Genomic DNA, 27654 nt, shown 5'->3' on the forward strand with positions numbered 1-27654 from the left:
TTCCCGTTATACCTGACCCATACTACGAGCGAAGTCCTCGGACTGGCCACACTGAATCTTGTGACGCCCTCCCATCCCCCTCCCCACGTGTAGGGTAGCAAACTGGACGAAGCCTGGTTGTAACGTCCCTGCCTTTCCTTCCTCCCTTCTCTCTCTACCCACAAGGAGCGTGCAAACATACCAGGTGTGCCAGCAGGGAGCGCTACACCTACGGCACTCGAAAAAACGAAATTGCAGATGCCACTGACGACGCCTATCGACGTAAGCAAATAGCCGAACGCTTCAAGAAAGTTGTTCGCTTTGTTAAAGGAATGATGCGATTGGTATCGTATATTTGCTACAGTGAGGATACTTAGGCTACGTTCGTTGTTTCATTGCGAAATTCCGTAGAGAACAGAGTAGTTAACCAGCACACCCAAGGGTCGCTTTACTTACAACCGGATTCGTGCACCAACCACGAAAACGTGCGAAAGATACAAATAAAGCTATTCGGTTTAAAACCGAGCGCATAGTACACGTACGGCGTCCTCCTAAATCCAATCAATGAAGCGCAGGCACGTCCAAGAGACGTCGGACCACGTCAATCGCGCGCTGAGAACAAGACGAAACCGGAAACCGACGGTCGGGGGCCAGACGCTCGTAAAACGTGCGGTCGCTGGCTGTCTACAAGGCCCGAGTGGTTGCAGCTCAACTGATACAGGGCACGACCACAGGCGGGTAAGAGTAGCGCGAAAAAAAAACAAAAAAAACACTGCTGGTCCAGTCGGCGGCACTCGCCCGAGCAGCATCTTGAACCGCGCCACGCTACGACGGAAGACGAGGCGCATACGAGCGCACTTCAAAGCGCAGCAGCTGCTGCGACGTTCCTTTATGACGTCAATTGCGCGCCCTTTGAGGCGTCGTTGACTGTGCTGCGTGAATAACCGGGAGCGCCGTCGTTTCGTTTCCGTTCAGTTAACTCTTCCGTTAGTTACTCTTCAAAACGCGACAGCTGAAGCATACTAGCGTATACGCGAGGATGATAACACGCGGGATGCACTTAAAGCACCTGCATACAAGGCCCACCACCACAACACCGGCTGCAAACTGCGCAAGTTGATTTGTCGTTGGCGGCCCGAGCGGTATACTTCACGTGCTGAACGAAAAATTAAGTCGTGGGATTTTACGTGCCAAAACCGCGATATAAGCATGCATCCTGAACGCCGTAGTGGGGGGACTCCTGAATAATTTTGACCGCCTGGTCTCCTTTAAGGTGCACCCAATGCACGGTGTACGAGCGTTGTTGCATCTCGCCCCCATCGACATGCTGCCGCAGCGGCGGGGATTTGAACCCGCGCCCTCGGGCTATAGCAGCGCAACGCCACATCCACTATACTCCACCACGGCGGGCACTTCGCGGGCTATAGCCTTGGTTATTTGCCTAATTACGTGTGAAACTCCGACGGAAAGGCCGCCAATAAATGGTAGGGTTGGTACATCTCGAAGATCCTTCTCTCTCTCTCTCTCTAACACACACACACACACACACACACACACACACACACACACACACACAAAGAAAAAGCAAATACGGTGTAGGCTATTGAACTTGTGTTTTCTGGAACGCGCACTGCATTTTATTTTGGAACTTCCTTAAGTGGTTAGGTCTCGCTTCTGCGATAGGAAATAAATAAATAAATATTATTATTATTATTATTATTATTATTATTATTATTATTATTATTATTCACAAGTCAATGAGGCATGGCGACCTGTTCGAGCGGTTCTCAGAGAACTCACCCTACAGGCTACTGCGTTCTTCAGATTACTCTGCGAAAGCAAAAGTGAGCGTGCTCCATACCGTGTGCAGTCTGTGGACTGTCGTGAGCTGAGGCTGAAGGCAGGTTATACACCTTCGCTAGCGTGTTTCGAAACAGGTGCGAGCGCACGTTCGCCACGGTTCGACGCGGATATTACACGGCGTCAGCCAGGGAGCTCTCGCTGGAACTGTCTCGCGTCACCCCGCTGACAGTTTCAAAAGCCAAAGCATTACGGAAGCTTCTTTTTAGTCGTCATAAATTACTGTCCACCGGTGCAGTCTTTATTGTGATTCGTGACGAAAGTTGTGCGCACGCCATCTCCATGGAAAAAAAATAAGAATGTCGGTCTCCCCCCCCCCCCCCCCCAACGCCGGATAAAAAAAACACACACACACACACACACACACAATCAGAGCACAGGATAAAGCAGCGGCCAAGCAGGCTACTCATTCCGCAACAACTACGCTGTCGCAGCGCACGGTCCACTGAATCGAACTGACTTTTGCGGTTTCACGTGCCAAAACCACGATTTGATTACGACGCACGCCGTAGTGGGGGTCTCAGGATTAATTTTGACCACCAGGGGATCTTTAACGTGCCCCCAATGCACGGAACACGGGCGTTATTGCATTTCGCTCCCATGTAAATGCGACCGCCGTGGCCGGGATCTTATACCGCGACCTCGTGCTTGGCGGCGCAGCACCATAGCTGCTAAGCCACTGAGGCGGGTGCGCCTGATCCACTACTCAATCTTCTTAGGGCAGATATAATAGTTCGTGAGATCACAGCAAAGAAAAAAGCAGAGAGAACTGAACATCAAACCAATAAAATCGAATCAATTTGTTCAAGTTAAAGCTTGTGTTCCAAATTCCACGATCGTTACTTGTTCTCCCAACAACATGATTCAACGCGAAGTCATGGTGACCACACGCCGGCGTCAGAAAAGAGGGGCAAAGCCAAGCAGGGGCCGATCGAGACAAACCACCAACCTGCGCTTCAATCGAACGCGCTGTCGATAAAAAAACGCGGCGAGCTTTCGGAAATCGCGGAAACAAAGCGGATGAATCCCGCGGCTACGGCGGTGGCGAGGAGGAGAGGGACAAAGGCCGGGGAATTAAGGAAACGCAAATAGTGGCGCGCACACACACACACACGTACAGACACACGAGCGCAGCACCGCATCCACCATGAGAGCGAGTTCAGCTGCTACGGCGGACAGCTGCGGGGCGTCGATGGAAATCGGGCTGTGCGATATCAAACGAGGCACGCCGGGTTATTGGCCTCGTTCCCTCCTTTTTTTTTTTTCAGACAAAAAACCTGTCGAGTTCAAATAGCGATGAGAGAGGAGGGTTCCGAAAAGAGAGGTCGAGGGGAATGAAGGGGCCGAGGTCGCGGAAGGACGTTCGTTTAATTTCTTCTCCCCCCCATCGTGCCTACTACTATGTAGTACCTCGCTCGGGTAGCGTATGCGCATGGTGGGTCCCCGCTCGATTGTCGCAGGCCACGTCGTCGCGTGCGAAATCCCGAGTTCCGCCGTCGATGGCATCGACCGCCTTTCTTGTTGTCCCTCTTTTTATTGCCTTTTTTTTTAAACCACCGCCGCCGCCGTTTTGTTCTAGGACAAAAGGAGAACAGTAAGCAGCGGCGCCGAAAACACTGGGGGAGCCAGTCAGACCAGAGCGTTTTCATATCGCCCTTCGGAATGAGGTCTGGGACGAGCGCGCGGCCTGTAGCGTAGGAGCGGGGCATGGTGCGCGTATCGTACGGAAGGAAAATTAAAAAAAAAGACCGGGGACGGGAAGGCACGGGGGAGATTTCAGTGTCGGGCGGCAGTTAGTGAATGACGCCGCGCACGAGATTCTCGATGCACACGGGCGGCCATGCACACAGGTGACCAAGGTGGACCAGTAAGAACAGTAAATTCGTTCACGATTGGTAACGTATTCTGACAATACTTAATTATTTATTTATTTTTCACTCGTTCGGTGGGAAAGGATCGTTCTGGAATTTCTTTTAGCCGAACATTTGTCTCCTTGGCAATGCAACTGAAGTTCATTACGAATGAACAGTTAACCGAACCCTTCAGTTCTGAAAGGTTCGCTCAGCAGCCATCTAGCTGAACACTGCAAGAAATGCAAATGTACAGCTACGCTTTCGGAAGGCGCAGTCTTAGGCAGATATCCTGAACAACGCGAACGGGGACATTTTCGAAGCCTTCGTCATTCCTTTACGAGCGGCAAAATCAGCGTGCCTTCGCCATCGCTACACCGCGATGAGATCATGCATTTATCCAGCACGTGATTTCCCCCTGTTAACGTTTATCGTACGTCCTGTTTTCTTGCGTTCTTTCTACTCATTTTGCGTTTAGTATATGCTGACGTCGGCACAAAACAACCAAACAAAAATTGATTGTAAGCACCGTGTTCCTCTCTTTTCGTCATCGCCCTTTATTTATTTTGCGCTGTTAGCGTCAAGTTAAGAATGACGGTTGGTACGTCAATTTGTCTGAACTTCGATCGATCGTCCTTTCGGGTTCAAACGGCCGTGTTCCGTTGCAACCTGGTCACTTTCAACAAAGTGTTGCGCTATAAACGTAACAATTCACAGTGATTACCATGTGCGGAGTGCATTAGTGCCGCCTGCGTTTACAAAAAAAAAAAAAATGATTTCTTCGAAATTCCGGCCAATGAAGTCAGATAAACCGCAGTAAATAATACCACAAGAATGTCTGAAGCTACAAAGCCCCAATATCAGACAAATCCAAGTACCAGCTACATTTTATCCCGGCAGTTGAACGTACGCAGCGCCACAATTCCCTCTAGTGGCTTCAGTAGGAAACCCTATGCCGTGCTGACTGAACCGCAACACTCGCAGCTCTCGTATAGACACTATTTAAGTTTTAGAACGACAGAAAGCTGGGCTAGTTGGTAAGGATTCATAATGCAAAAAAGGGGTAAGGCGTGCAGACACGGATACAAGAGAAGAGATTGGACAACACAAACGCCGGCGTTCGTGTCTGCACACCTTACCCCTTTTTTTGCACTATTTAAGTCATTGTATGTGCCCCCAAAGGTAGCATATGGGTAGTAACTCTAGAGACACTAAAAGAGCAGGCGTTCCCGCTAGTAGTCTCTGCAGGAAAACTCAACGCTGCTGCAAGCGTGACTGCGCGAGGCGTGAGAGTGAGTGTGCGCGAGTCGGGAGGGACGACACAATGTAACAACAGCGGCGACAGCGTCGTCGTCAACAGCAGCACTTCGTGGCTCGGAGCGAAAACAATCTGACAGCACGCGAGGGGAAAATAAAAAAAAAGAACTGTCTCCGGCAACGCGACGGGCCGCCCCTCAAGAGACTGCGCAATGTGTACGTGCGATGTTTGTAGAGCGCCGTGCGCCAGAAGCCGTATGCGGGGCACGTGACGGCCTTCTTGTCGAGTGCGAAGACGCGACTGTATACCGTGCAGCAAAAACATACTGAACGCGCCGCACGGGTGACGAACATAGTAAAGAGAGCGAACTCGAATCATGAGCTTAAAGGGACACTCAGGACATGATTGAAAGCAACGCAAAAAAGTGAGGGAAGAAAAGGAGGGCGCGAGCCAGGAGGGAGGAGGAGGAAATAGAGAGAGAATGCAGGGATGTTAACCAGAAATGCGTCTTGTTGGCTACCCTGCTCTCTGGGGGTGGGGAAAGAGGGAATAGAAAGATAAGATAGAAAGAGGAATGGGAGGGGGAGGAAAACTGCGGGGAGATCGGGCACGCACGCGGAGGGCCTGAGAGAGTCAAAGACGTTCACTGTTGTCTTTCTTCAGGGCGACTGGCGCGAGGTTAGCGCTCCCATCATGTCAATACATCATCACGTAAAAATCCATCGCCAAATATAGCCCAGCAAAGCATGGTGCTGGACACTGAAGAGAAACGCTGGATCAATGTAGCCTGATAAAATATTGTTTCTAACCTATATTTTCGTTAATTTAGAGGAAAGGTTGATTACTAAAAGAGAAAATGAACTTCCACCTTTTTGAAGAATTTCGCGCCTAAGCAGCTGCGCTGGCATGTCAATATGACGTCACAGATTTCATAATATCGTCCCGTATTTGAGTCATTGTAGCGCAGTAAAAGCTCTCAAAATTTCCTAGGTTCTGTCTTCAACTCCTTTAGAGCCCTAAGTAGTTCACCTTTACCGATGAAGAAATAAACTAGGCGCGAGCAGACGTGTGAAAATCCATGACGTCACCGCGATGCTGGAGCGGGAAATTCAAGGCGGCGTCTTCATCCGTGTGCCCCATATCACGATAACATTCAGCTTTTTTTTTTAAGTATTCCAGAAACCTAATTTCCGAACTAACCTCATGTTATTTATTGTCCCATCAATGACATGCCAATACACACTTTACGTAGCTCGTTAAACAGTTTTACGTGCTCACAGGTGGAAGGACCCCCTACTATTTTGGTTCTTTAACCGCGTCGTGACGGCAATTAACACTAAGCACCAGCGCGGCAGACGACTGTTCTAGTGAGTAGCTCAAGCATGTCGTCGCCTTGACATATATCAAAGTACAGGGTGTCCACATGGAACCTCTCCGATTGCAATAATAATAAGAAAAATAATACATGCGGTTTGCGGCATCATGCATCGCAATTCGAAAAAATTTTGCTGTTATTTTCTAAGCACTTGTTTTGTTTCAAGTGCCGAATAAACACCAAAAATGACAACACCTAAAGATTGAGCCCGATGTGTGATATGCGGTATGCAGAAACGAAGTTGCCCATTGCTGTGCAACGACATTTTCGACGTGCATTTCTACGGAGACTACCAGACTTATGGAGTTGATTAAATTGATGTCCCAAACTGCAGGTATCAACGTACCATATATAGTCTTTCATTTTATTTTCATTTTGAAATCGGGGAGGTTTCATGTGGAAAGCCTGCACTATTCGAGCGCGCTGCCCGGCGCAGAGCGTTATAGGACTTTGTATCTGGATAGAAGTATGAACACGCCCTAGGTCGCTAACCAGAGCAGAAAACACACAAACCTGCCTCGATCCCAAGAAGGAAGAGAAACCTTCGGCCTTCGTCTAAGCCCGCATGGGTTTCCTTTGTAGCTTCTGCTACTGTCGGGCGGATGCACGGTGTATATATTCGTACACTGTGGGCGGATGAGACGTTTTCCCCTTTCCCATCCTTAATGCCACCTGGATTAAATTCAAGTGACGCTCGCCAACGGTCGGATCGGATCTTGACATTCCCAAGCCAATTGCCTGGCAGCCACTATTGTGCCATGCCTTGACTTTGATAGGCTGCGGCAGTTCGTCAGCACCTTTACGTGGGATCACCTTCAATCATTTACCCTTCACGTCCCTGTTCCACTACTGCGCCTACATGCACTTAAGTTCGTAGGTCAACTTAAGTTTTAACTACAGTTCATACTTCTAACTGGACTTTAAGGAATCTCCGTAGTGCCCACTTCTGGAATGTCTCAAAGGCTCGTCGAATGCCTCGAATTAGGCCCTGGCGCTATATGCGCTGCGGCGCCAGCAAACGACTCGGGAGTTAAAACCGGGCACCTATCGAGGCATACCACTCGTATAGTAAAAGCCGCACGATGCATTAGCTCAAAAGACTGCCTCAACAACATCGTTATGTATGTGGAGCCCGTCTCCATCCAGTCACGTTATCACGCAGGCGGTGAAACGGCCGTTCCGGGAGAAAAAATTAAGAAAAAAAAAAGAAAAGAAAAACGCACCTCTTCATTCTGCCGTGTTCAGCATCTCAAAATATGCCGCGAGAGCGCATATCCCGCAGACGACACGCATTTTATCCAGCGGTCACGAGATTGCATTCTAGACGACCATTCCACGTACTACGCGGCCGCCTCAGCGCTCAGAACGATCAGTTAGGAACCGACTCGTGTCATAAGTACTAGTGCATGCAGATCTCCCTTCGCTTCGGGAAAGGTTGGCGTCACGCAAACGAATTCAGCAAACGCATGCCTCAAAAGCGAAAGCGCCGGCGTTTTACATATACCGTTTCTCAGAATCGGCACAGATATATATGGACGAAAGCCGCATTCCTCGCAGACGCTCAGCCCGAATCTCGGAGAAGTTCCGCTTTTCACGTATATGCCGTCTACATTTGCAATTCTTTTTCTCGCGCGACAAGGTGTATGAAAAGACGACGGCAGCATTTCGCAAGTCATTCAATGTAAAGGTTGGAAACGAGGTAGGCGGTGCACATCGTTCCAGACGGAAGCAGACGATCATTGGGCATGCCGCTAAGAGACAAGCAGGAGTGAAACATTGATAGCATGTTTATATCGACTTGTCAGAGTTACCTTATCGCACTTCCTTAGCGCCTGAATACTTAACATTGACCCTCGGCGTTCAGATTGAACAATTCTGCGGTATTACACTGAGCTGCGCTGCTAATGTCGCATGCTAGAACCCGGCCGCATTCCGATGGGCGCGGAATGCAAAAACGTTCGTGTACTTTGATTGATGTGCACGTTAAAGAACCCCAGGGGTGTCAAAATTAACCGGGAAACCTCCTCTATGGCGTGCCTCATAATCAGATTGTGGCTGGAACGAAAAACGCCGGAATTTATTTTCATTTCAAGCACATCAGGGGTGATATATCATGAACGTTGTCAAATTCCACCATATTGCCGAACACGTCATTTTGTCAGTCTTTGATTGGCCCGCGTGGCTGCAACGGCTTTTGCGATCGATCGGCTCAAAACGACGCCAATGCAAAGTTTGACAACATTACGGAATTCGACAATGTTCACGTCAGCGTACCAGGTCAGGCGCCGAACAGCAATTGACCAGAAGTAAAATGAATCTCAAAGAAGCATAGACACGTATACTCCAAAATTGTTGAAAGACAGGCTTCTCGCCGAACGTGAAGATATGTGGCACGTGATAAGTGGGAATAAACGGTAAAAACAAGACAATTTAATGATACTAAAGTTGGTCACGAAACGCTTGAGATGGTGTCACCGACATTATCGTGAGGTCATGACAAATAAAAAATTGCTGGCGTCGTGTAGGAGTAATTGCTATATAGATATAACCACGTTGTTAATAAAAGAAAAAAAGAAAGCGAACAAACTGGCTGCGCGCGTTTCCTCTGGCTATGTTGGCGTCTGCGATCATATAAGAACAGGGTGAGTCAGTGTATCGTCACGTCATGATGCATCCACTTTTTGTGTACCCAAACGATTGGCCCGCAGACACAAGCATTACAGTAAATTATTTCGGCCTGCTCTGACATCAGAGTATTTTATCTAGGGTTTAAAGGGTTTCGACTTCACTTAACGTAACAGAAGATAAGAAAATACGAAAATGTAATGTCGGTAGGCTCTTTCACCTCGCGTGCCTTGACCAAGGCAGCAAATCGGACTATATAGTTGGGCTGTCATACTGAAAATATATTATGTGGAGCTAAAGGGACAAGCACAAAGGTAACATGTGACGACAGAGCGCGCTAGCGCTGCGATATCGTCTCGTGGCGCCTTGTGATGCCAGTGCCATAGGTGGGCAGTATAAGCGAACATACACTCGATCACCTTTATACTCGCTCACAAGTTATCAATCACAAACAATGGACACTCACATGTACTCATGTTTACACGTTACTTTCAGTCATTCGTCGGCAGTCATTCAGCTTAATGCTCGCGTCAACTCAAACCCTTCGCTCCTTCCTTACTCACGCCTGTGAAGTCATCGTGGGCATTCAGCGAGTGCACTTATCAATGAGTGCGCCGGCCTTTCGATGTCACGACTTCAGATCGCCCAGCAGTTAATCTTATTGCTAGTTTACTCAAATAAAAGGATGACACGTTGCATCTGTCATTGGCTCTTCTCGACTCAAAGGCGAGGCCAGAGATGCTCGCTTAAACCCTTTCAGTGCCACCGACGTACACCAGTACATTCTCGCGTTTTTCTTCCGCCGTGTCAATGACGCCAGATAAGAATGTGAGGAGCATACCAAGAGCATGTGCCATTACCAGTGTCATTTTAAGGCGAAAGCCTTATATGCCCCATGAGGCGGAAAATCCGGCGAGCGTCCGGCGTTAACATCGGATGGCAAGAAAGCACACGTGACGAAGCGATGACGTCATGTTCCTGGCGCTGGAGCTGCTGCGTCTCGCACTGCGAAATCCCACGGTGAACAGCCACGGCGTCGGACGGACGCCGCTGCCCACTTCCACAATTGGATTACGGTGGATATACAAATTTGAGCAAGGTACATTAAGGCGTGTTAAGGTGGAGTTTTAATTTAAGGTGATAACTTAGACAAGTTCTAGTGCTTTCGCATTCAAATCACGTAAGGATACCTAAGTGACTGTCACTTTCTTTGTCCTTCGACATTGCCAAAGATAAACCGTTGTGTTCACTTGTTCCTGTGTTTCCTGCCTTTTGTCTTTGTCGTCTTGCGCTGCCCCTTCAAGATGTTCAACCAGAACCAATCCGCCCAAATGCCGATTCTTCTACAGTCGCTTCATAATATCAGAGAGAGAGAGAGAGAGAGAGAGAGAGAGAGAGAGAGAGAGAGAGAGAGAGATAAAGAAGCAAAATCGACGCTGCAGGTGCACGTCACCTCCGAAAAAAAAAAAAAAATACCGACACTGAAAGGGCTAAGCATTATGATCACAGAATACTGCATCAAACCGACTTACCCAAAAGTCTACTCCTGGGCACGAGGCGACGTACTGCACCGCGTCAAGTGTAATCCGACGCGCCTAAACAGTTGCATCAACCCAAGACTTGCGGCTATGGGTATGGTGTTCTGGAAATCGGCGACTTCCGCCATATTGTTCAATTCGACATATTTATTTATTTATTTAAATTAGCACTTTCATAGAACAACGCAACTACCGTAGAAAAAGATTACTAGTGAATTCGCAATGTCAAAATAACACTCAAGACAGAACACACCAGGAACATTAAATTATTAAGTCAGAAGGCCGGCCAAAAAAGAAAGACTCAGTGCCCTTTCACTTTGCGAAGAAGGATGACGAGCGAAGCTGTGTATGTGGGCCCCTTAATGCGGACTGTACCTCCGCCCCGGGTCGGCCCGGCATTGCACTACCTTCGGGATTTTTTTACAGCGAAAGCTGTATATGACTAAACTTCGGCAGTTTTTTCGGCGTACGGCAACAGAAACGGACGGACTTAGCGATTTCTAACAAACCCATACGGGTGCAGCACGGCGGCGCAGATGTCAAAATGCGGAACAGATTAGTACGCTCGTCGTGAACAACAGCGCGACGTCAAGGTTAAGTGTATAAGCAGGAAAGGTATCTGCGCTAAATACAGCTGTGTTACCGATGGGCGGACACGTATAGTTCGTACACCCGAAGAACAACATGCGTACGATGAGCACCGGAGGGAATGGCAACGGGAATGTAAACGGCGCCGGCGCGAAACGACCACCGACGAAGAACGTTCCAGCGATGCTGAACGAAAACGACAATCGCGTGCCCGAGCACCTCCGAACGAGCAACAACGCCAGACTCGCAACGCAAGAAATGACAGCCATACCACTCTGTGAAGATGGAATAGCAGCGAAAACACATTGCTTTTCGTGCGAGTGCTTTGACTGTCGTCAGCTTTCGCTGCCATTCCATCTTCACTGAGTGGAATTCTTTTTTATTTTTTTAATGGGGTTTAACGTGCCAAAACCACTTTCTGATTATGAGGCACGCCGTAGTGGAGGACTCCGGAAATTTTGACTACCTGGGGTTCTTTAACGTGCACCTAAATCTAAGTACACAGGTGTTTTCGCATTTCGCCCCCATCCAAATGCGGCCGCCGTGGCCGGGATTCGATCCCGCGAACTCGTGCTCAGCAGCCCAACACCATAGCCACTGAGCAACCACGGCGGGTACTGAGTGGAATGGTTGTCATTTTTTCTACACGTGGACACGATAGTGGGGAAAGTAGCCCCTAACAGCTTCGCTGTATAAAAGGACATCCGGAGCATTACCTGTGAAAGAATACAATAAAACTAAGCTCTTAGCTCCGACTGTCCCAAAGGGGTGACGCGCAGTCTCCGACTGGCTCAAAATGCCGCCATTACGTAGTTCGACAATAGCAGCCCCAGCTCCGCGACGCTAATCTTGGCCACGTACAGGAAGGAGTCCGCGTCGCCGATTCCAGCAGCGTGATAGAGCGCGGCGCCCAACCGCTTCGTGTCGCCCACTCAGCGGAACGCCGCGGTGCCGAAGCCACCTACGCACCGGCGGCGGCAGCAGAATCGCACGTAGCCGCGCAAAGCGAGCAAAAAAATGTGGGCCACTGCGCCTCCGTCATGCCTCGAAAAACACGCGCTGGCGCACGGACGTGGCCAGCGCGCGCACGCGCCCTCCACAAAGAAAAGAAAATAAGGATAAAAAAAGTAGCACTTTCTAGTCAAGCTTGCGCCTTCTTTGTTTTGTTTTTGCTCCTCTTTCGCTCCTTCTAGCGCGTCCGTCGCGTCGCATTTACACGCGTATCCGCTCTATTTCTTCGCCCGGTTGAGCGCTCCTTGGGCAATCCTCCCCCCCTCCCCCCCAACCCCCACCCGCTCAAACCTCCTTCGTTGCACGAGTGCACCGACATAGCGGACAGCGGCCGACCAGAACGCCACGAGAACTGCAGAAACGCCTATATAGCAAATAAAAATAAATAGAAACGAAACAATACAGAACCGGATAGCGTGCCGTATACGAATGGCAGACAATAAAAGACCGTCCAAAATACACAAGTGTACGGGAAAGGAGGAGAGCGCACGGCGGAGGGAAAGATGGAGAGAAAAAGGTGCCCGAACAGCGTTTTACTCCACCAGACCTGCCGCTCGCGCACGTAAAGTACACTCCCCCACTCTCGACTACTGCTCCGGCTAGGGGCCATACTCCGGCGGAGCGTGCTAAAGAACGCCGTTCCACACCGCTGCTCCTCCCCCCCCCCCCCCCACCTCTTTATTTTCCTCCCTTAAAACATTCGGGACATAAAAGCGCGGTCAGCCGATATTAGCGCCGAGAAAAACAAGAGAACCGAGCCAGCGACCTAGATGGACGAGACTGTTCGGATTCGCACGTTTCGTTGATTTCAGTTATCTCGAAAAAAATGGCCGGCACGCACGGTAACCAGCCGCCACCAACGAATAAAACATCGCCCGTACACCAGGCAGCAGAAATTATACTGCCGTCAATCTCCCTCAGAGCTCCAACATCCATTTTATTTCTATCTCTTCTTAAAAGAAAAGAAAAAGAAACGAGCGCAATTATACGCTGGTTGCTGAACTTCCCATCGTCTCGTGACCCACGGCAGACGTAATATAAAGAATAAATATAACAAAGAAGAACATTAAAACAAAGTACGCGCAAAGCACGCCATTACTGTACCGCAGTTCGCGCTGCAGACATTAACGATTAATTCCAATGTGGCGGTTGGCGCGGTAAAACAGTATTTTGATAACCTCAACTTTTTTCCCCATTTAAATTGACACTAAGAAGTAAAAGGTTCAGCTATATGAGCATGCACTGCGCCTTCGTAATCGTAAAGCGCCGACTGTTACGCAACGCGGTGCACCCCACGAGTTGCTGCATCAGCCCGACGTGACGGCGCGGATTTCTGCACCGTTAACTCGGGCGCAGTTAATTGATTACCGGCAAATAAGAATTATATGCAGCAGAGACACCAGCCCCCGTATAGGTTCCTTTGCTTGCGCTTCAGTTTCAGGGAACAAACCGAACGTGGCGAGAAAAGAAAGGCCGTGTTGGGACATTGCTTAATTATAAGTCTCGTCACATCGTACAGTCGGACCGTGTCAGCGCATAATACAAAACGTTATAAAACAGGCATGCCGCCAATTCTAGCTATACAATATAAAACACGACACAAAATGCGTGCTCTAATACAGTGCATCATTACGCTTACAATGAACCCAATGACAAGTTCGACTAATTATAAATCCTATTATATACGAAAATTATGGGCACAAAGAAATATTCAAAAAGGCGCAAGAACAATGAAGCAGATTATATGAAGTATACTGTCTGTATACACTTACTGAAATCGGAACTGCAATATTACACAAATACAAGCCGATATATATACACAGACACCACGCAGGACAGGCCACTTGCAATATTTACTAATTGCGGAAAAACTCGTCGAAAATTTGTGCAGAACCGTCGAGCACGAGCGTGGACTCCGAGACCACAACGGCGCGCCGTAGCGAACTCGGAGGCCGCGACGGCCGTTTCCCGATGGGGAGGAGAGTGCAAAAGATCGCCCGCGTACTTAAGATTCAGCTGCACGTACGAAGAACCTCCGGTAGTCAAAAGGAAACCGGAGACCCTCACTACACGGCGTCTATCACAGCCCCACTGTCGCCCGGGGACGTTAAACCCCGTGGATCAAATGAAAACAAAGCGAGACTCGCGCGCGAGCGAGCGGGAGCCTCCCGGGGATGACAGACAACACGACCAAGATGGACAGGCCATCGCCCACAGACAAGGCGCACGGGTTAACAGCCACTTAGCAGAGGGGGCCGGACAGGCCGGCTCACGGAATTAATAAAGGGCCCGAGCCCGACTACCCACGGGAGCCGAGCACTCTATATTAATCGCGTCGTTTGCCGGGACGGGAGATCTACGAGCCACGCTTCAGAAACAGGCTTTCGACGACGCCCAACGAAATGAGACTGCCACCGCGCTTTATTACACTCTTGGTGAATAAAAGTTCGCGCCAGTTACGAACCGAAAGGTAGCAACGGCTTGTTAATAAGATCAGTAAGATCTTAGCAGCCGGAGCTAGTAACGGAGCAGGAAGTAGAATTCACTAAAAAAAAAAAAAAAAAATTATGGTTTTAAAGAAAACGAGAGAACGGAACTGCTACGCGGTTTAGTCATTATTCACCCTTCAAAATATGAAAAAGAAGGTCATGCTGGCCATCGTGCTTCGGGTAGCTGCATTACAGAAACCTAAATAATCGATGAAAGGGAACGCAGCGCACGCAGAATACAGAATACTGCACGGCAAGTCTGTGAGGACTATGTGCAAATACAGCCGTATACCTTTCAAGAGCACAGGTTTTACGGGTGAGCACCTATGTATCATAAACGAGATGAGACAAGCACCACGCCTAGAGCTCTAACGACGAGATTCAGACAGCGAAATTTGCATAGTTTACGAAGCGAAACATCAAAAGTAATGGGACTGAGCCAGTGAAGTAGGAGTGCTTACACCGTAACACGACCTAACCACAGACTGTCAAGGACAACTGATATACTAACAAGTTACGGCTAACTATACATAATGCCTTGGTTAGTTTTTGCTTTCGCCAATGTGTGATTTCGGCTTGTACGCTGAATCTAATGGCTATGCTATCTTTGGCGGCCGGAAAAGTAGCGGTGTGATATCGTGCTCTCGGGTAACTTACTTCCACTTGATGTTTCCGCTTTGCAATTTCTGGTTCACGTTTAATTTGTCCGTGATTGTGGAGGCGTATATATTCCTAGAGCGCTTGAGCGGTACGGTATACGCGAAGGCCAGTACTACGAATTTTCCGTATCTTTCCGATTACACTTGACGATCACCACCACAAGGCACGCTCGACGCGTGCCCGGTTTGAAAAGGCACATCTCGAATTCGCACACTTTCAAGATGAATGTCTCGAAACTAGCGTCATCTTGAGAATTCGTTCCAGGTGGTACCGCCTTGTGAACTCACCATGCAGCTACGATTCGTAAATTGCAATACGTGCCATAAAGTAACAATTAAGAACAATTGTGTGCATTATTCAATAAACCATTTTGAGTTCTCGTTGAAGTAATGCCCGCTTCAAGAACTTGCTTAGAGGGTTCGAACTGTGCTATCTGCAAGAGGCGATTGAAAAAAAAAAAAAGACATTTGATGCACCTAAAGGAAGAAAAGAAACCCCAGGAATGGCAAACGCAATGTCAAGTGCCTTTGTAAATTAACTTATCAGAGGACACGTACAGTACACTTGCTCCTCGGCTATCGCCAGTATACGTCCCGCTTGCACTTACCACGATCTTGCTAAACCACGATCTGATTATGAGGCGTGGTGTGGTGTGGGTTTCCGGAAATTTGGACCACCTCGGGTTCTTCAGTTGATGTATTATACATGGCTCTCAAATAGACCACTTATATGTGAGTAGCACTTTTGCAAAACACTCGTAAACAATGTAACAAATGTTCGCATGATATAAATGGATATATCAAATTTGTCCGCTTTGGATGATCTAACGGATGCAGTTTACACAACTGCGATATCTGTTCTTGGGGCACAGTTACGAATTTGTAAACCTCGTGCTTCTATATTCTTTTCAAGCTTACCAGTTTTGGAAAATTCTATATTATACATTCAGGCCCTAAATCAAAATGTCGCTTTCTACAGTCACCAGAATTGACCCTTTTTCTCAAATGCAACAAATTTCATAAAATCGACCCAGTGGTTACCTCAGAAACACCTTTATGAGTACTACATGTATATGAATAGGCGGCATCGCAGTTGGGCTCGAGCCAAAGCTTCCTCTTAATGACACCCTAAAGAGAACCACTAAAGAAATTTTAGCTTGCAAAAGTACCTGAAAACTTTATTTACGTTAAGTTAGCGACAATAGGTTGATTATTGGAAGAGAAAAAAAGAAGGTCGAATTTCAGTCTTTTTATTATTATTATTACTATTTCGCGCCGAAAGCCAAGCGCCAGTCCGTCAGTGTCATGCCACGGATTTCAGCGTACTTTTTCGTATTCGATACTGTTCTTGGGGCAGAGTACAGATCAGTACAGAATCGCAGAAACTTGCAAGATGGAATCATTATCACCTTTTGAATACAATACAGTCCATGTTTACCCATAAACAATTAACTACAGGCTTTAGCACATGCCATCAAAATTCATGACGTCATGGCGTGCTGGTGCTGGAACTTCACGGCGGCGGCGCCACTTGTCTAACGTTTTTTGCGCCCCTGCTGACTTACCAAGCCTCTTATTGCACTATATATAGTAGTGTTCTTGGTATTGTAGTAGCCTGATTTACTACTACCACAATGCCAAAAAAATCCGCCTGTCGCAGCCTGGCAGCCTGAACGCGATGCTCCTGTTCCGGTTTCTAGATAGCACCAAAAAAAAATTAAATTATGGGGTTTTACGTGCCAAAACCACTTTGATTATGAGGCACGCCGTAGTGGAGGACTCCGGAAATTTCGACCACCTGGGGTTCTTTAACGTGCACCTAAATCTAAGTACACGGGCGTTTTCGCATTTCGCCCCCATCGAAATGCGGCCGCCGTGGCCGGGATTCGATCCCGCGACCTCGTGCTCAGCAGCCTAACGCCATAGCCACTGAGCAACCACGGCGGGTAAGATTGCACTAAGCATACGCGAATAACAAAGTCGCGTACGGCTTTAGCTGGCTTTCAACATTTTATCAGCACCCATGCCGCACGAACTCGTATGATCTTTTCACGCCGACAAGAAACGGAGAGAATGTATTCGAGGATACACTGAGTGTTTAGCGCTTCAGTAATGATACCATTGGTGCTTAACGATTTGAGCGGAATAGCAATCACGTGATCAAGTCTGACGATGTCGCTTCATGGCGCCGCTATCGAGTTTATCTGGACACTTGTACTTCCGTTGACTTAAGTCATGCGACTGCTGTTTGACTTGAGATACGGGCTGTCCAGTTTTTTCTGCTCATGGCAAATAACTTGACACGGTTCAACGGAGACTTTCGCCCAAAACAAATACATCTAGAAAATCTCAACAGCGTGCAACGAGCAGTGCTGGCGCCAATGATAGGAGTGGCTTTCCCGAGGGACTCGCCGTATCCGTTAAACGCAACACCTGGTGTTTTAAAGTCTTAGACGTATAGTACTATACTCGCGGACAACTTTCTGTGGCAATGAAGGGAAAGCTACGGGGGCGGAGCTTCTGCGCATGTGTTACCGCGCCAAGTAGTCCGCCAGGGTTTGACAGTGCTTTTTTTTTTGTTCGGAACAGACGCTGAATCGACGCAGCTTCCACGTGCGACTGTTTCGCGTTTGCCCGAACGCGGAAGGGAAAAGCCGCAAAATAACGTTTACATTCAGTGGAGTGTTTTATCTAAGTTAACTGTTGCCAATAAGCTGTTTATGTTTTCTTTTCCCCAGCTTAAACTGACGTAGATGAAAACACGGAACTCTTTTCAGAAGCGCTCTCACTTGTGCGCACTTTGCCTCCGTAGCTTTTCCTCCACAGAAAGTTGTCCGCGAGTATAGAGGTGTGCGAATATTCAGAAGTTCCCAATAAGAAATAAAAAATTCGATTCGGTATTAGAATCGATCAGTCGCTATTTATGAATACGAATATTCTTCTCATAGTTTTCCAATATTTCCTTCCAATCGCCTATTGCGCGGGACCAAGTATAAAAATGCAGTGAAGTTGCCATAAACTTCACAACAGTGACCAGATATAGTGGTCACAAACGAAGAGAAATCATACGTATAATGGAGCACGTTACATCCTTCATGGTAACAAACAATTCCGCATAAGCCGCTCATTGGCTGCTAATGCTCCATTTGTGCATTTAGGGCAAAACTCTTTAAAATACACAATGTATCGACAGGAACTTGCTAACATTGTAACCGTACTAAGATGCGAACGAAGTTTTATAATAATTGAGAAAATGGCGATTCATACATTATTGGAGAACTATTCGAAAAGTGTTCTATATTCGATTCGTTCTCAAAAATTACTAAATACCCACGCACACGCGTAAACAGTACTAAAATTACACTTTTTACGGCCTCCTTTTTAAAGTGCTTTAAGTTGTAAAAACACATCACACGCTTCTCGCACGTAAAGGTATGACACTTAGCAAGAACAAATTATGGATATATGGTAATTACGGAAAGATATAATGCCGAGTTTGGCCTCAAAATGCCTTTAGATGGTGTCATTGTCATGACATCATGTCAGGGCATTTTTCGCTCACGTCGCGTAGCAACACCAACAGGTATGGTGAAATGGAACCAAAAATGAAAGGCGCAACGTAAGGATACATGAAGACGGCGGTGTAAATTTGATAGCAAACAAAAAGGTTAGCCGATACTCTCTAGTTGAAATTAAAAGGGAGACAGAGCTGGGCAGGCCACGTAATGCGTAGGGCAGAGAAAAAGTGCTTCTATTAGAGCTACATAATAGGTGCCGAGGGAAGGGAAGCGCACTACAACCGAGAAAGAGGAAATTTGGAGGCACAACTTAGCATCCGCTAGCACCAGACAGGGGAGGTCGCTAGGAGAGGCGTTCGTCCTGTAGTGGACTAAACAGATGCGGACGATAAGATTTATCAGAGGGAAAAAAAAAAAAAAATGCTGCGCGCGCTGCTTGTGGCTTCAGTCACGTGCCAGTGACGTCACGACGCACCCGTCTCTACGAAAACGAAACCGGCTCGCAGAAAGACCTATTATGGTTAATTATTTAGGACACTCCACACGCTTAACAGCATTCTTTCTGTGGTGTAGAGGGCTTGATCCGTTATTTAATACAAATAATAATGATATTCAGTAAGAAATGCTGCGTCTCTACTACTCCTTTAACCTGTCAGGTGGTGCAGTTGAACGCTGGGAGTTATTGCGGAAGGGCACTGCGTCGCTTAACGCGTGTTGACTTTCAACCTGCTTGTATAGTAGTCTTCGCGCAGGCCTCTTTTGCACTGACGAAAAAAGAAAGAAAAACGAAAGGTTGATCACTACTTGCAAGAGGGAGCATTCAACTCGCTTATTTGTTTGTGAGAAATAGGGTTGGCCATGCCTGATGTCACTGCACATGGCAGCCCTTTTAACTATTAACACGAATATAAGCGCGATCACGGTTCACTGGTCGGTATTTACCGCAACTAATAGATAGTTCCGTCAACAATGTTCCGGATCCTTCCAATGAAGCAATGTCGTTCTTCGTTTACACTTTCCCTATTAGCATCATTTATTTTCTTGTTGGGCAGGGGGCACCTATGCACAGATTGCGTTTATCAGTGTAACGCTACCATTTTCACCACCGTGACAATGTGAACTTGTTGGTAGGTCATTATTAAGAAAATGCTCGTAGCGCAAGTAATATACACAACTTCGTTCGCAATAGCTACCGTTTGTAATACCTACGTAGTAATGGACGGTCTGTCCTTCCACTTAAACAAAAAATTATGTTGTCATATGGTGTCCTTTAATATCAACGAGAATCTCACTACCTGAAAGGTGGAGCTTCACAATGCAGCCAGATGCGAACCCGCGACTGCGCTTACAAGCAGAATGCTACAATACGGCCAAGGGTCTGTGTGCGCGAATTTTTTTCGACCCGAAGGTAAAACATTGTGCCGCCACCACACCACATTTCGTACCGCAGAATGTTCAGAAAACTGTAACTGACCATATTTCCACTGAAGATGAAACACGTTCGACATAAAGCGCGCTATCATGGTCGTTTGAAAAGAGGAATTCCGAAGCGATCGTAGCGTGGCAAACATCCGGGCGTGTCATCGAAAACCAACGGTACGCAAACCAGACTTTCTGCTCTCGGTGTGTGTTTAAAAACTTCGCATGCAGAATCACAAATGATATCCACTGAGCACCGATACTCAAAAACATCTGAATATCTCCCGTGACGTTCAATAAAATGCCACCTTAATCCAGCCATCGGATAGCGAGTTGGACGAGCACTCCACGTAAACACCTGCTAGAAAGATGAAAACAGCAACAAAATATCCTTTGCCGCTGCGCAAGAAACGCGACTGGGAACCTAATTTGCACGCGCGATTACTTCACAAGAGAGCCAAGAACGCACAACGCCGCGAGCCGTTTACTTTCACGGCCACGGAAAGGCGCTAAGCTGCTTCCTGTATACGCATTCTGGACACACGCAACTTTCCCGCGAACGCAGAAAAAAAAAGGGAAAAAAAAAAAAAGAAAGCAACGATCGAGGCAATTCAGACAGGCACAGGCTCCGGACGACCAAACATAATAAAGAAATCGAGCGGAAGTCACGATAAGCGGCGCACATTTATGCGGAGATCCACCCAGAGGTTTCACAAATATGTAAACGACTGTCGGCGCACGCGACCAGACGCTCCGAGATTGCAGCCGCTGCATCCGAATCGGCAAGGATATGGGAGTGCCGCCGTCGCGCGAAGACTTCGCGAGAAAACCCACATGCCTTCGTGACAGATGGCCGAGGGGCTCGCCCAAGCTCCAGCTTCGGCCGGCATCGTGACGTAGGTCGAGAATATTTTCTCTCTCCTGGCCCGTCCCATCACCGCCGCCGCAACCACGTCCAAAATAAACACGACGATCCCAACCGAGGATACAAGCCGCGCGCGCCGTAAGCGGGAAATAACAGCGGAGAAATTAGCGGCAACTTATTACGCCGAAGGACGCGCGTTGCGGGCATGCGAGAGACGTCAACAAGCTGTTAAATCGCCATAAAGAAAAGAGAAAACAAAGAAAGCGCGGAAAAAACGAGCGTCGCAGCGCTCGACGCGTCAGTGACGCGTCCGTCGTGCGAAATAGGCCTAGTGACGACTACGGCGGAGTGAACGCACAACGCAACGTCCGCCCAATATCGCACGTCGCTAGACAGGCTCCATAAACAAAGGGCAGCACGCGTGGTAACAGCAGCCGCTCGCTCAGCGGCACGAGCCGAGCCTTTGAGACGCTGTCACGAGCTTCGAATCGAAGAAGAGTTCTCGATAGCTCAGGGAGCAGCAGCACTCACCGTGGTTCGTTCCAGAACAGAAGCATTCTCCACTGCGGTAGCTCCCGCGAAATCGTGTGCGCGACAGAGAATAACAAGCCGGGACTGGCGTAAAGTCACTCGTAGGATGCTCCTCTCCCCGAAAAGCGTATCCCGGAGCAAAGTAGAACACGCACGAACGATTTCGAGCCCAAAAAACTGACCCGAATCGGCGTACAACACGCTCGCTAAACTTGATACCAAACGACACACATATGAGCTTCTGGATTGCGGCTTGGCTTTCTGACTGCAGTCACATGCGAAGACGACCACAAAGTAGATTTGAAAACTGTTGCGGTTCCGGTTTGCCTCGTTGGTACATTCGCCGCTCTAGGTTGCAAATAACAGCTAATTATTTGTATGAAATATATCATATATTATAAAATGTGGCGTGTACTGTACTTCTTATGCTCTTTTATTCAACAAACATGTAAATGAACATACCTCCACGCACCTGCCCAACTCACGCAACTTCACAAAGCCTAGAATTTTGCTGCCTTACTTCTGCAAGTTTTTTCTAAATATTTTTTAGTCTGTTGCTTGAATATACCTAATAAATGGTGGCTTCCTGTGAGGCTAAGATGTAGTGTCCAAATCCCGGACTCATCTCTAATACAACTTGCGGATCTTAAAGGCTATCTTTTTACTGGTTGAATGAGATGGAAAAACTCTTACGAGCCGGATACACGTCATAGACGGTGGGTTTTGAACACCTACTATAAAACGACCTTTTATTACTTTAGGCTCAATTCAGGTCAATACGTGTTGTCGGCTCGAAACATTGGTATTCAAGATGGCAGCCTCCACAGAAAATAAAAAGAAATGCTCTCGAAGAGGAGACCTCCGCGATTTTTGCTTGTAATGTCACTTCGCGCTCGCCGGTCGCCTTCGATCGTAACGATTTGAAGCACCTAGCAACGGTTGTGGCACGGCCCGCTTAACCGCTGAGATTGTACACAACACGTTGTCGCTTCACGACACTGCGCCGCCGCCGCTAATGACTACAATCGCTCGGCAAGAGCTGGAGAAACACAGCGCCAAGGACGACGCGTGGATACTGTTTCGAGGGGAAGTGTACGACGTCACCAAGTACGTGAATGAACACCCCGGCGGTCTCGCTATCCTCAGGTACGCCGGCAAAGATGCCTCCAAGGCTATAAGCGAGCAGGCGGCTCACAAATGCGTCTTCAACTTCATCCTCTCGAAACTCAAGACTTTCCACATTGGTAAACTGGCGGAGGCGACCTAACACAGGGAGGATGCATTACGAAGGGTTAACCGGAAAGCACGGATTACTTGTAGTGAAACATTCCTGCGGTGTATTCTAGCAGACGAAGGCAAAGATCTTGCGCGACGATGGTGCGGAATCAAACGTTGCCGCGGAACGTAATGGCTTCAAGGGATATAATTCAGCGAGAACATCTGCCACGCTGGATTGACCGAAGTTGATCAGTGTGAACACTTGATCACTGGTCCTATCTACGAAGCTCGGAAAAGGGCCATGTGATTCAGATTCAGCGTGTGCAGTTTATTGTGCTCTGCAAGTGACCTATACCTACAGGGCTGTGTCAATACCTTGTTTGTCACACCTTGAACGTGATTGACGGCTGCAGTGTTTCAGCTTCCAATTTATGTGAAATTTCGCCTTGCAAGCAGTAATAAACTCGCATTTGTTAAACTCGCATTTTATGTTATAGTGTGCACTTAAGAAGCTCTTACGTTCGGATGTCAAGATTCAATAAGTGCTTCGAATCGGAAGAAGGTTCGCGTCGCTCATAAGATGATTGTCTGCGTTGGGCCCAAGGGTTCTGGCAAAACAGCGCTTCTGAAATGCCTGCAGCAGCGTCTGAGTGGTAAGGGAAGAAATGTCGAGTTGCGGGACACGCGGCCGACGATAGGTGTCAACATGACGCTGCTGAAAATTTCTAAGAACAAAACGTGTCAGGTGCGCGAAGTAGGCGGCGAAATGGTGCCATTTCTGCACCAACAGACTTCGGACGCCACGGGTCTTATGTTCGTGGCCGATTCTTCGAACGTGTTCCAGTTCGGCGAGACTTACGTCACTCTTCTGGACCTGCTCACCCTTCAAAACCTAAAGAATGTACCCTTCTTGTTGGTCTTTAGCAAAACTGATGCCAACCAGGCCGTTCCATTGGAGGAGTACAAGGATGCTATGAGGCTTGCTGATGTGCTTAGTGCTGCTGCGCAGGACATTGCAACAGTGGAAACAAGCTCTTTGACAGGTTATGGCATGGACGAGATTATTGAATGGCTGTCTCACATTCCGACAGGCTGACATTAAGCCTTGAAACCGTCCTTTAACTATGCCCATTCATTGGCATGTTGGTTGCCGAGCGCCTGTCATTAGACACGGAAGCTGTGCTGGCTGAGTGTTCTTATTATGCATCATGAGAAAACATGCGGAAAGCGGGAGATCGAAATTCAAGACAATGAGCAAAATGAGAACAAGGTAAAAGCAGGAGCCAACGTTTCGACAAGTGGACTTGTCTTCTTCACAAGTCCACTTGTCGAAACGTTGGCTCCTGCTTTCACTTTGTTCTCATTTTGCTTATCTTATTATGCATCATGTGCAGTAGTGCAAGAGCCATTGGAACATTTGGATGATTGATGATTGATGAACATTCGGATGATTAGTGTGGAATGAATGGTCCTTGATGAGTCGCATGAGTCATTTGCACTGTGACTTGTAAAGGTAACGGCGAATCCAAAGAACTGCTGATTGTACTCCTGTATATGTTTATGTGCATGCCTATGCATACCTATTTCTGCAGCAAAGCGAGTTAAAGCCAAACTTCTGCATGTATCCTCACACTGTCCCAGGAGTACTTGTACTGATAGCTGATACCCTGTAAAATTTCAGGTCACGTTACGTTTGGCCTGTGCTGATTTATATGCGGTTCTCCATTGTTTATCTCTTTTACGTCACCATAAAAAGGCATACTTGTAACATGTTGAACATTCACATTATAACTTGATTACGTCTTCTTTGCTGGTGACCTCCTATAAGGCTAATAAACTAACAAAGACATGTTTCTGTTGCATCATAACAGAGCAATTTCACCCGTCTAGATGCTGCTAGAAATCCTCTGTCTTTGTAAACAATCGGATAATCAGTACGTCTGTACATTTACTGTACTGTTAAAACACTGTCATGTCTGAAATTCATTTGCAGCCTCATATACAGAACCAATAAAACGATTTCATTCGAGAGACACCCTATGATGTCTGGAATGCACATTCTTTTTTTCAAATACACTAAGATATGTACAGGCAGTCAAAGTGCTGCTTGATTTGTCACAGTAGTTAGTCATATTTCTGGGCATTCCACAGATTTCCAATGTTTGGTGATTGTGTGTGTACACTATTCTCAGATTTGGCACTATAATATTTATTTGTTCTTGTGGAGAATAGAAGATGTCTTTGAGGAACAAATGGTAAGTGACACATTTGGAAGAACTAATGACTGTTTCTGACCATGTTTACACACCCTACTCATGTTGATTAACAAAACAGTTTCAAGGGAACATGGAAGCTTAGAGTGGTCAAACAAAGGTTGCCTGAGGCCAGAGCCAACATTTCAGCAAAGGCATTTGTCGAGTTGTCGAAGTGTTCGTCTTCAGCCTGAGGCTTCTTTTGCTTGGCTTGTATTGGTCACTTCTAATCATGTCAGAAGGTGGCTGCACCTTGAGCTTGTTGGTATAATATACTGAGGTCTTAGGCGTAGTGCACCCAACACTGGGTATGCTACACCTAAGGCACTATGACCTCAGTATGTCTTACCAACAAGCCCAACGTGCAACCTCAGTCGACTTCAATTTTGGTTCAACAGGCCCTCTCCTTCATTAGGGCCAATGTGTGTTCTGTGTCATTTTTTTGTCCAGTGTGGGGTGTGCTACTCCTAAAGTCCCAGTATGTTACGTCAGAAGTAATGTGCAACTGTGCCCATAATGCACCAATGTACTTCCTGAAAGTGCCCCACTTTTCTTTATCGAAAGAAAATATCATACGAGAATTAGTCATGTAGTACTAGTGGTCACTACTAGTTTTTGCTTAAACATACAGAGAATAAAGAAAGAAAAACAAACTACAAAATGAAATGCTACTCATGTCCTCTAAACAGGCACCGAGGATCAGACAAAAATTTCCCAGTGCAGTGGGAAAAAAAAACGTTTCAGCTTTTGTGTCATTGTTTTATGGTCTAGCTGGACTAATCTTTCACAATTTGTGAGGGCTAATAGTAAAAATTTTGTGAAGCAGTTAAGTGCCTCTAGCAATAATAATGTCTAACAAAGCTCACAATTGCAGGTGCATAACTGAATAACTCTTATTTGAAGGTTTCATGTATCTGGTTTTAGCTTTGGAAAGTAAATCTCATAATTTTTTTCTTGTGACTGAGTAGGTCACCTTATCTCTAAGCAGGATCCTAGGTGCAAAGAAATACAATTGATTTTTTTCCTGCATATAATGTCTTCTGAAAATATCTATGAGTCTGAATGCTTATACTTAAAGAGCTTTCTTAAGTGTAAATATACATATATTGGGGCACTCATGTAAATAGATTGTGTGTGCTCGTGATAGTTACTTATTGTATTGTGGTTACTGCTGTTTGGCTGGCAACAGTCTGTGTGCACACCACAGTGTCAAGTATTCTCTGTTATGTCAAAAGTTGTAATATTGAAATATGACCAAAAATCTGCAATTCATAGAATGAACGCACTGACTTGCGAGTATAGATAGATAGAATTTACTGACAGGAAAGACAGACAGGTCGACCTGAGCTAGTGCGCTCTAGTCTGCTACTCTGCACTGGGGAGGAGGGAAGGGGAGTGAAAGTACTGGGATGGGTGATGATGATGAGAAGTGGTGAGTGCTTATGTATGAGACAGTTGCCCTGCTGGAGCCGCTCGTCTAGCTTGGTGTCCTGCAGAAACTTCAACAGCGCTTTAGTTGCCTGCATTGAAGTTGCAGTGTCATGCCCTGGGCCGAGGATAGCTGCCTCCGACAGTAGTTGCCTGCCAAAGCTGGCTAGGGAACTTTTCCAACGTCCTTCACTCCAGCATATATGCTGGGCAATCACACAGTATGTGCTCCAGCGTTTCAGGCGTTTGGCAGTGTTCACAATCGGGACTGTTCGACTGGCCGATGAGGTGTGAGTAAACAAATAGCTTCCATATAGGAAAAAGTTCAAAAAATGAGACGCAGTGATTGGCAGCAGAACCCACCTCACTATGACTGTCGACGGTAATGCGATAGCATTAAATAAATACTGCGACACTACATATTGCCACCGCCGAAACTAGTTACATCTGAGGCGTGTACTACAGCGGAATTCCTGTTTCGCGCTTTCCTAAGAACACGGCGCCACCCAGCGTCGCCACCGCGAAGCTTGCGCATGGCCTCCGGAATGCAATGGCGTGCCAGTGATTCTCAGAAATGCATCATGGGACAACTGGGCTCCTCTCTCGCGCTTTTTTCTGGACCCGCCGCGTCATCTAGTGGCCCTGCAGAGAAGTCCGCGCGTGGCCTCCGAGACGAGAAGTGTGGTGCGGCAGTGCCTACGATCGTTGAGAATTGTCCCATCACTTGTCGCACACTCAGTGGAACATACCCTGTGACCCAAGTTGGCGAGATATTCATTGAAGAACGGCACATACCCAGTACATTCGTGGCGCAGCTCACTAAAGAGTTTGCGTTAATTGAAAAGTGGCACGTGCCCAGTGCATTTGTGGCGAAGCCTGCTAATGCGTCTCCTAGTTGCTGCGAAGCTTGCTTCTAGTTGCTGTCCTTGAGGAACCCTTGTGACGTTGGTTCGATTCCGTTCAGCGTCGGATAAATTTAAGGGATCTTTTTCGACATTGTAGAGCGACACGCTCTCAGTGGCACATACCTCGTTACCCAAGTTGGCATCAAAGTGGTCAATTGAAGACCAGCACAGACCGAGTGGCATATACGAAGTGCTCGAGGTCATCATCAAAAAAAAAAGAAGTTTATTCGAACAACAGTACCTATCATGGCGACGGCAGAAATGCGGCTGCAGTGTCCACATATAA

General features: G+C 47.3%; 2 protein-coding genes across 2 annotated transcripts in view; one reads left to right on the forward strand and one right to left on the reverse strand.

Annotated features, from left to right (window-relative positions):
• Positions 1 to 21807, reverse strand: part of LOC126525557 (ras-related protein Rab-40B-like) — a 43957-nt gene extending 22150 nt beyond the window's left edge. Inside the window, exon 1 of the mRNA XM_050173464.2 lies at positions 21566 to 21807. The gene's annotated coding sequence lies outside the window, so the exon portion shown is untranslated. The remainder of the gene's footprint in view (positions 1 to 21565) is intronic.
• A 1040-nt stretch (positions 21808 to 22847) lies between these two features.
• LOC126525558 (ADP-ribosylation factor-like protein 16) lies at positions 22848 to 24000 on the forward strand. Its single transcript, XM_050173465.3, has one exon. It carries the CDS (start codon positions 23364 to 23366, stop codon positions 23877 to 23879), a length of 516 nt encoding a protein of 171 aa, XP_050029422.1. The 5' UTR covers positions 22848 to 23363; the 3' UTR covers positions 23880 to 24000.
• The last annotated feature ends 3654 nt before the right edge of the window (positions 24001 to 27654 follow it).

This window comes from Dermacentor andersoni, chromosome 8, assembly GCF_023375885.2.
Source record: "Dermacentor andersoni chromosome 8, qqDerAnde1_hic_scaffold, whole genome shotgun sequence".
Classification (NCBI taxonomy): Eukaryota; Metazoa; Arthropoda; class Arachnida; order Ixodida; family Ixodidae; genus Dermacentor; species Dermacentor andersoni.

What these genes read in the sequence shown, in the direction of transcription:
- LOC126525558 (XM_050173465.3), top strand. Translation starts at nt 23,364, where the DNA reads ATGATTGTCTGCGTTGGGCCCAAGGGTTCTGGCAAAACAGCGCTTCTG.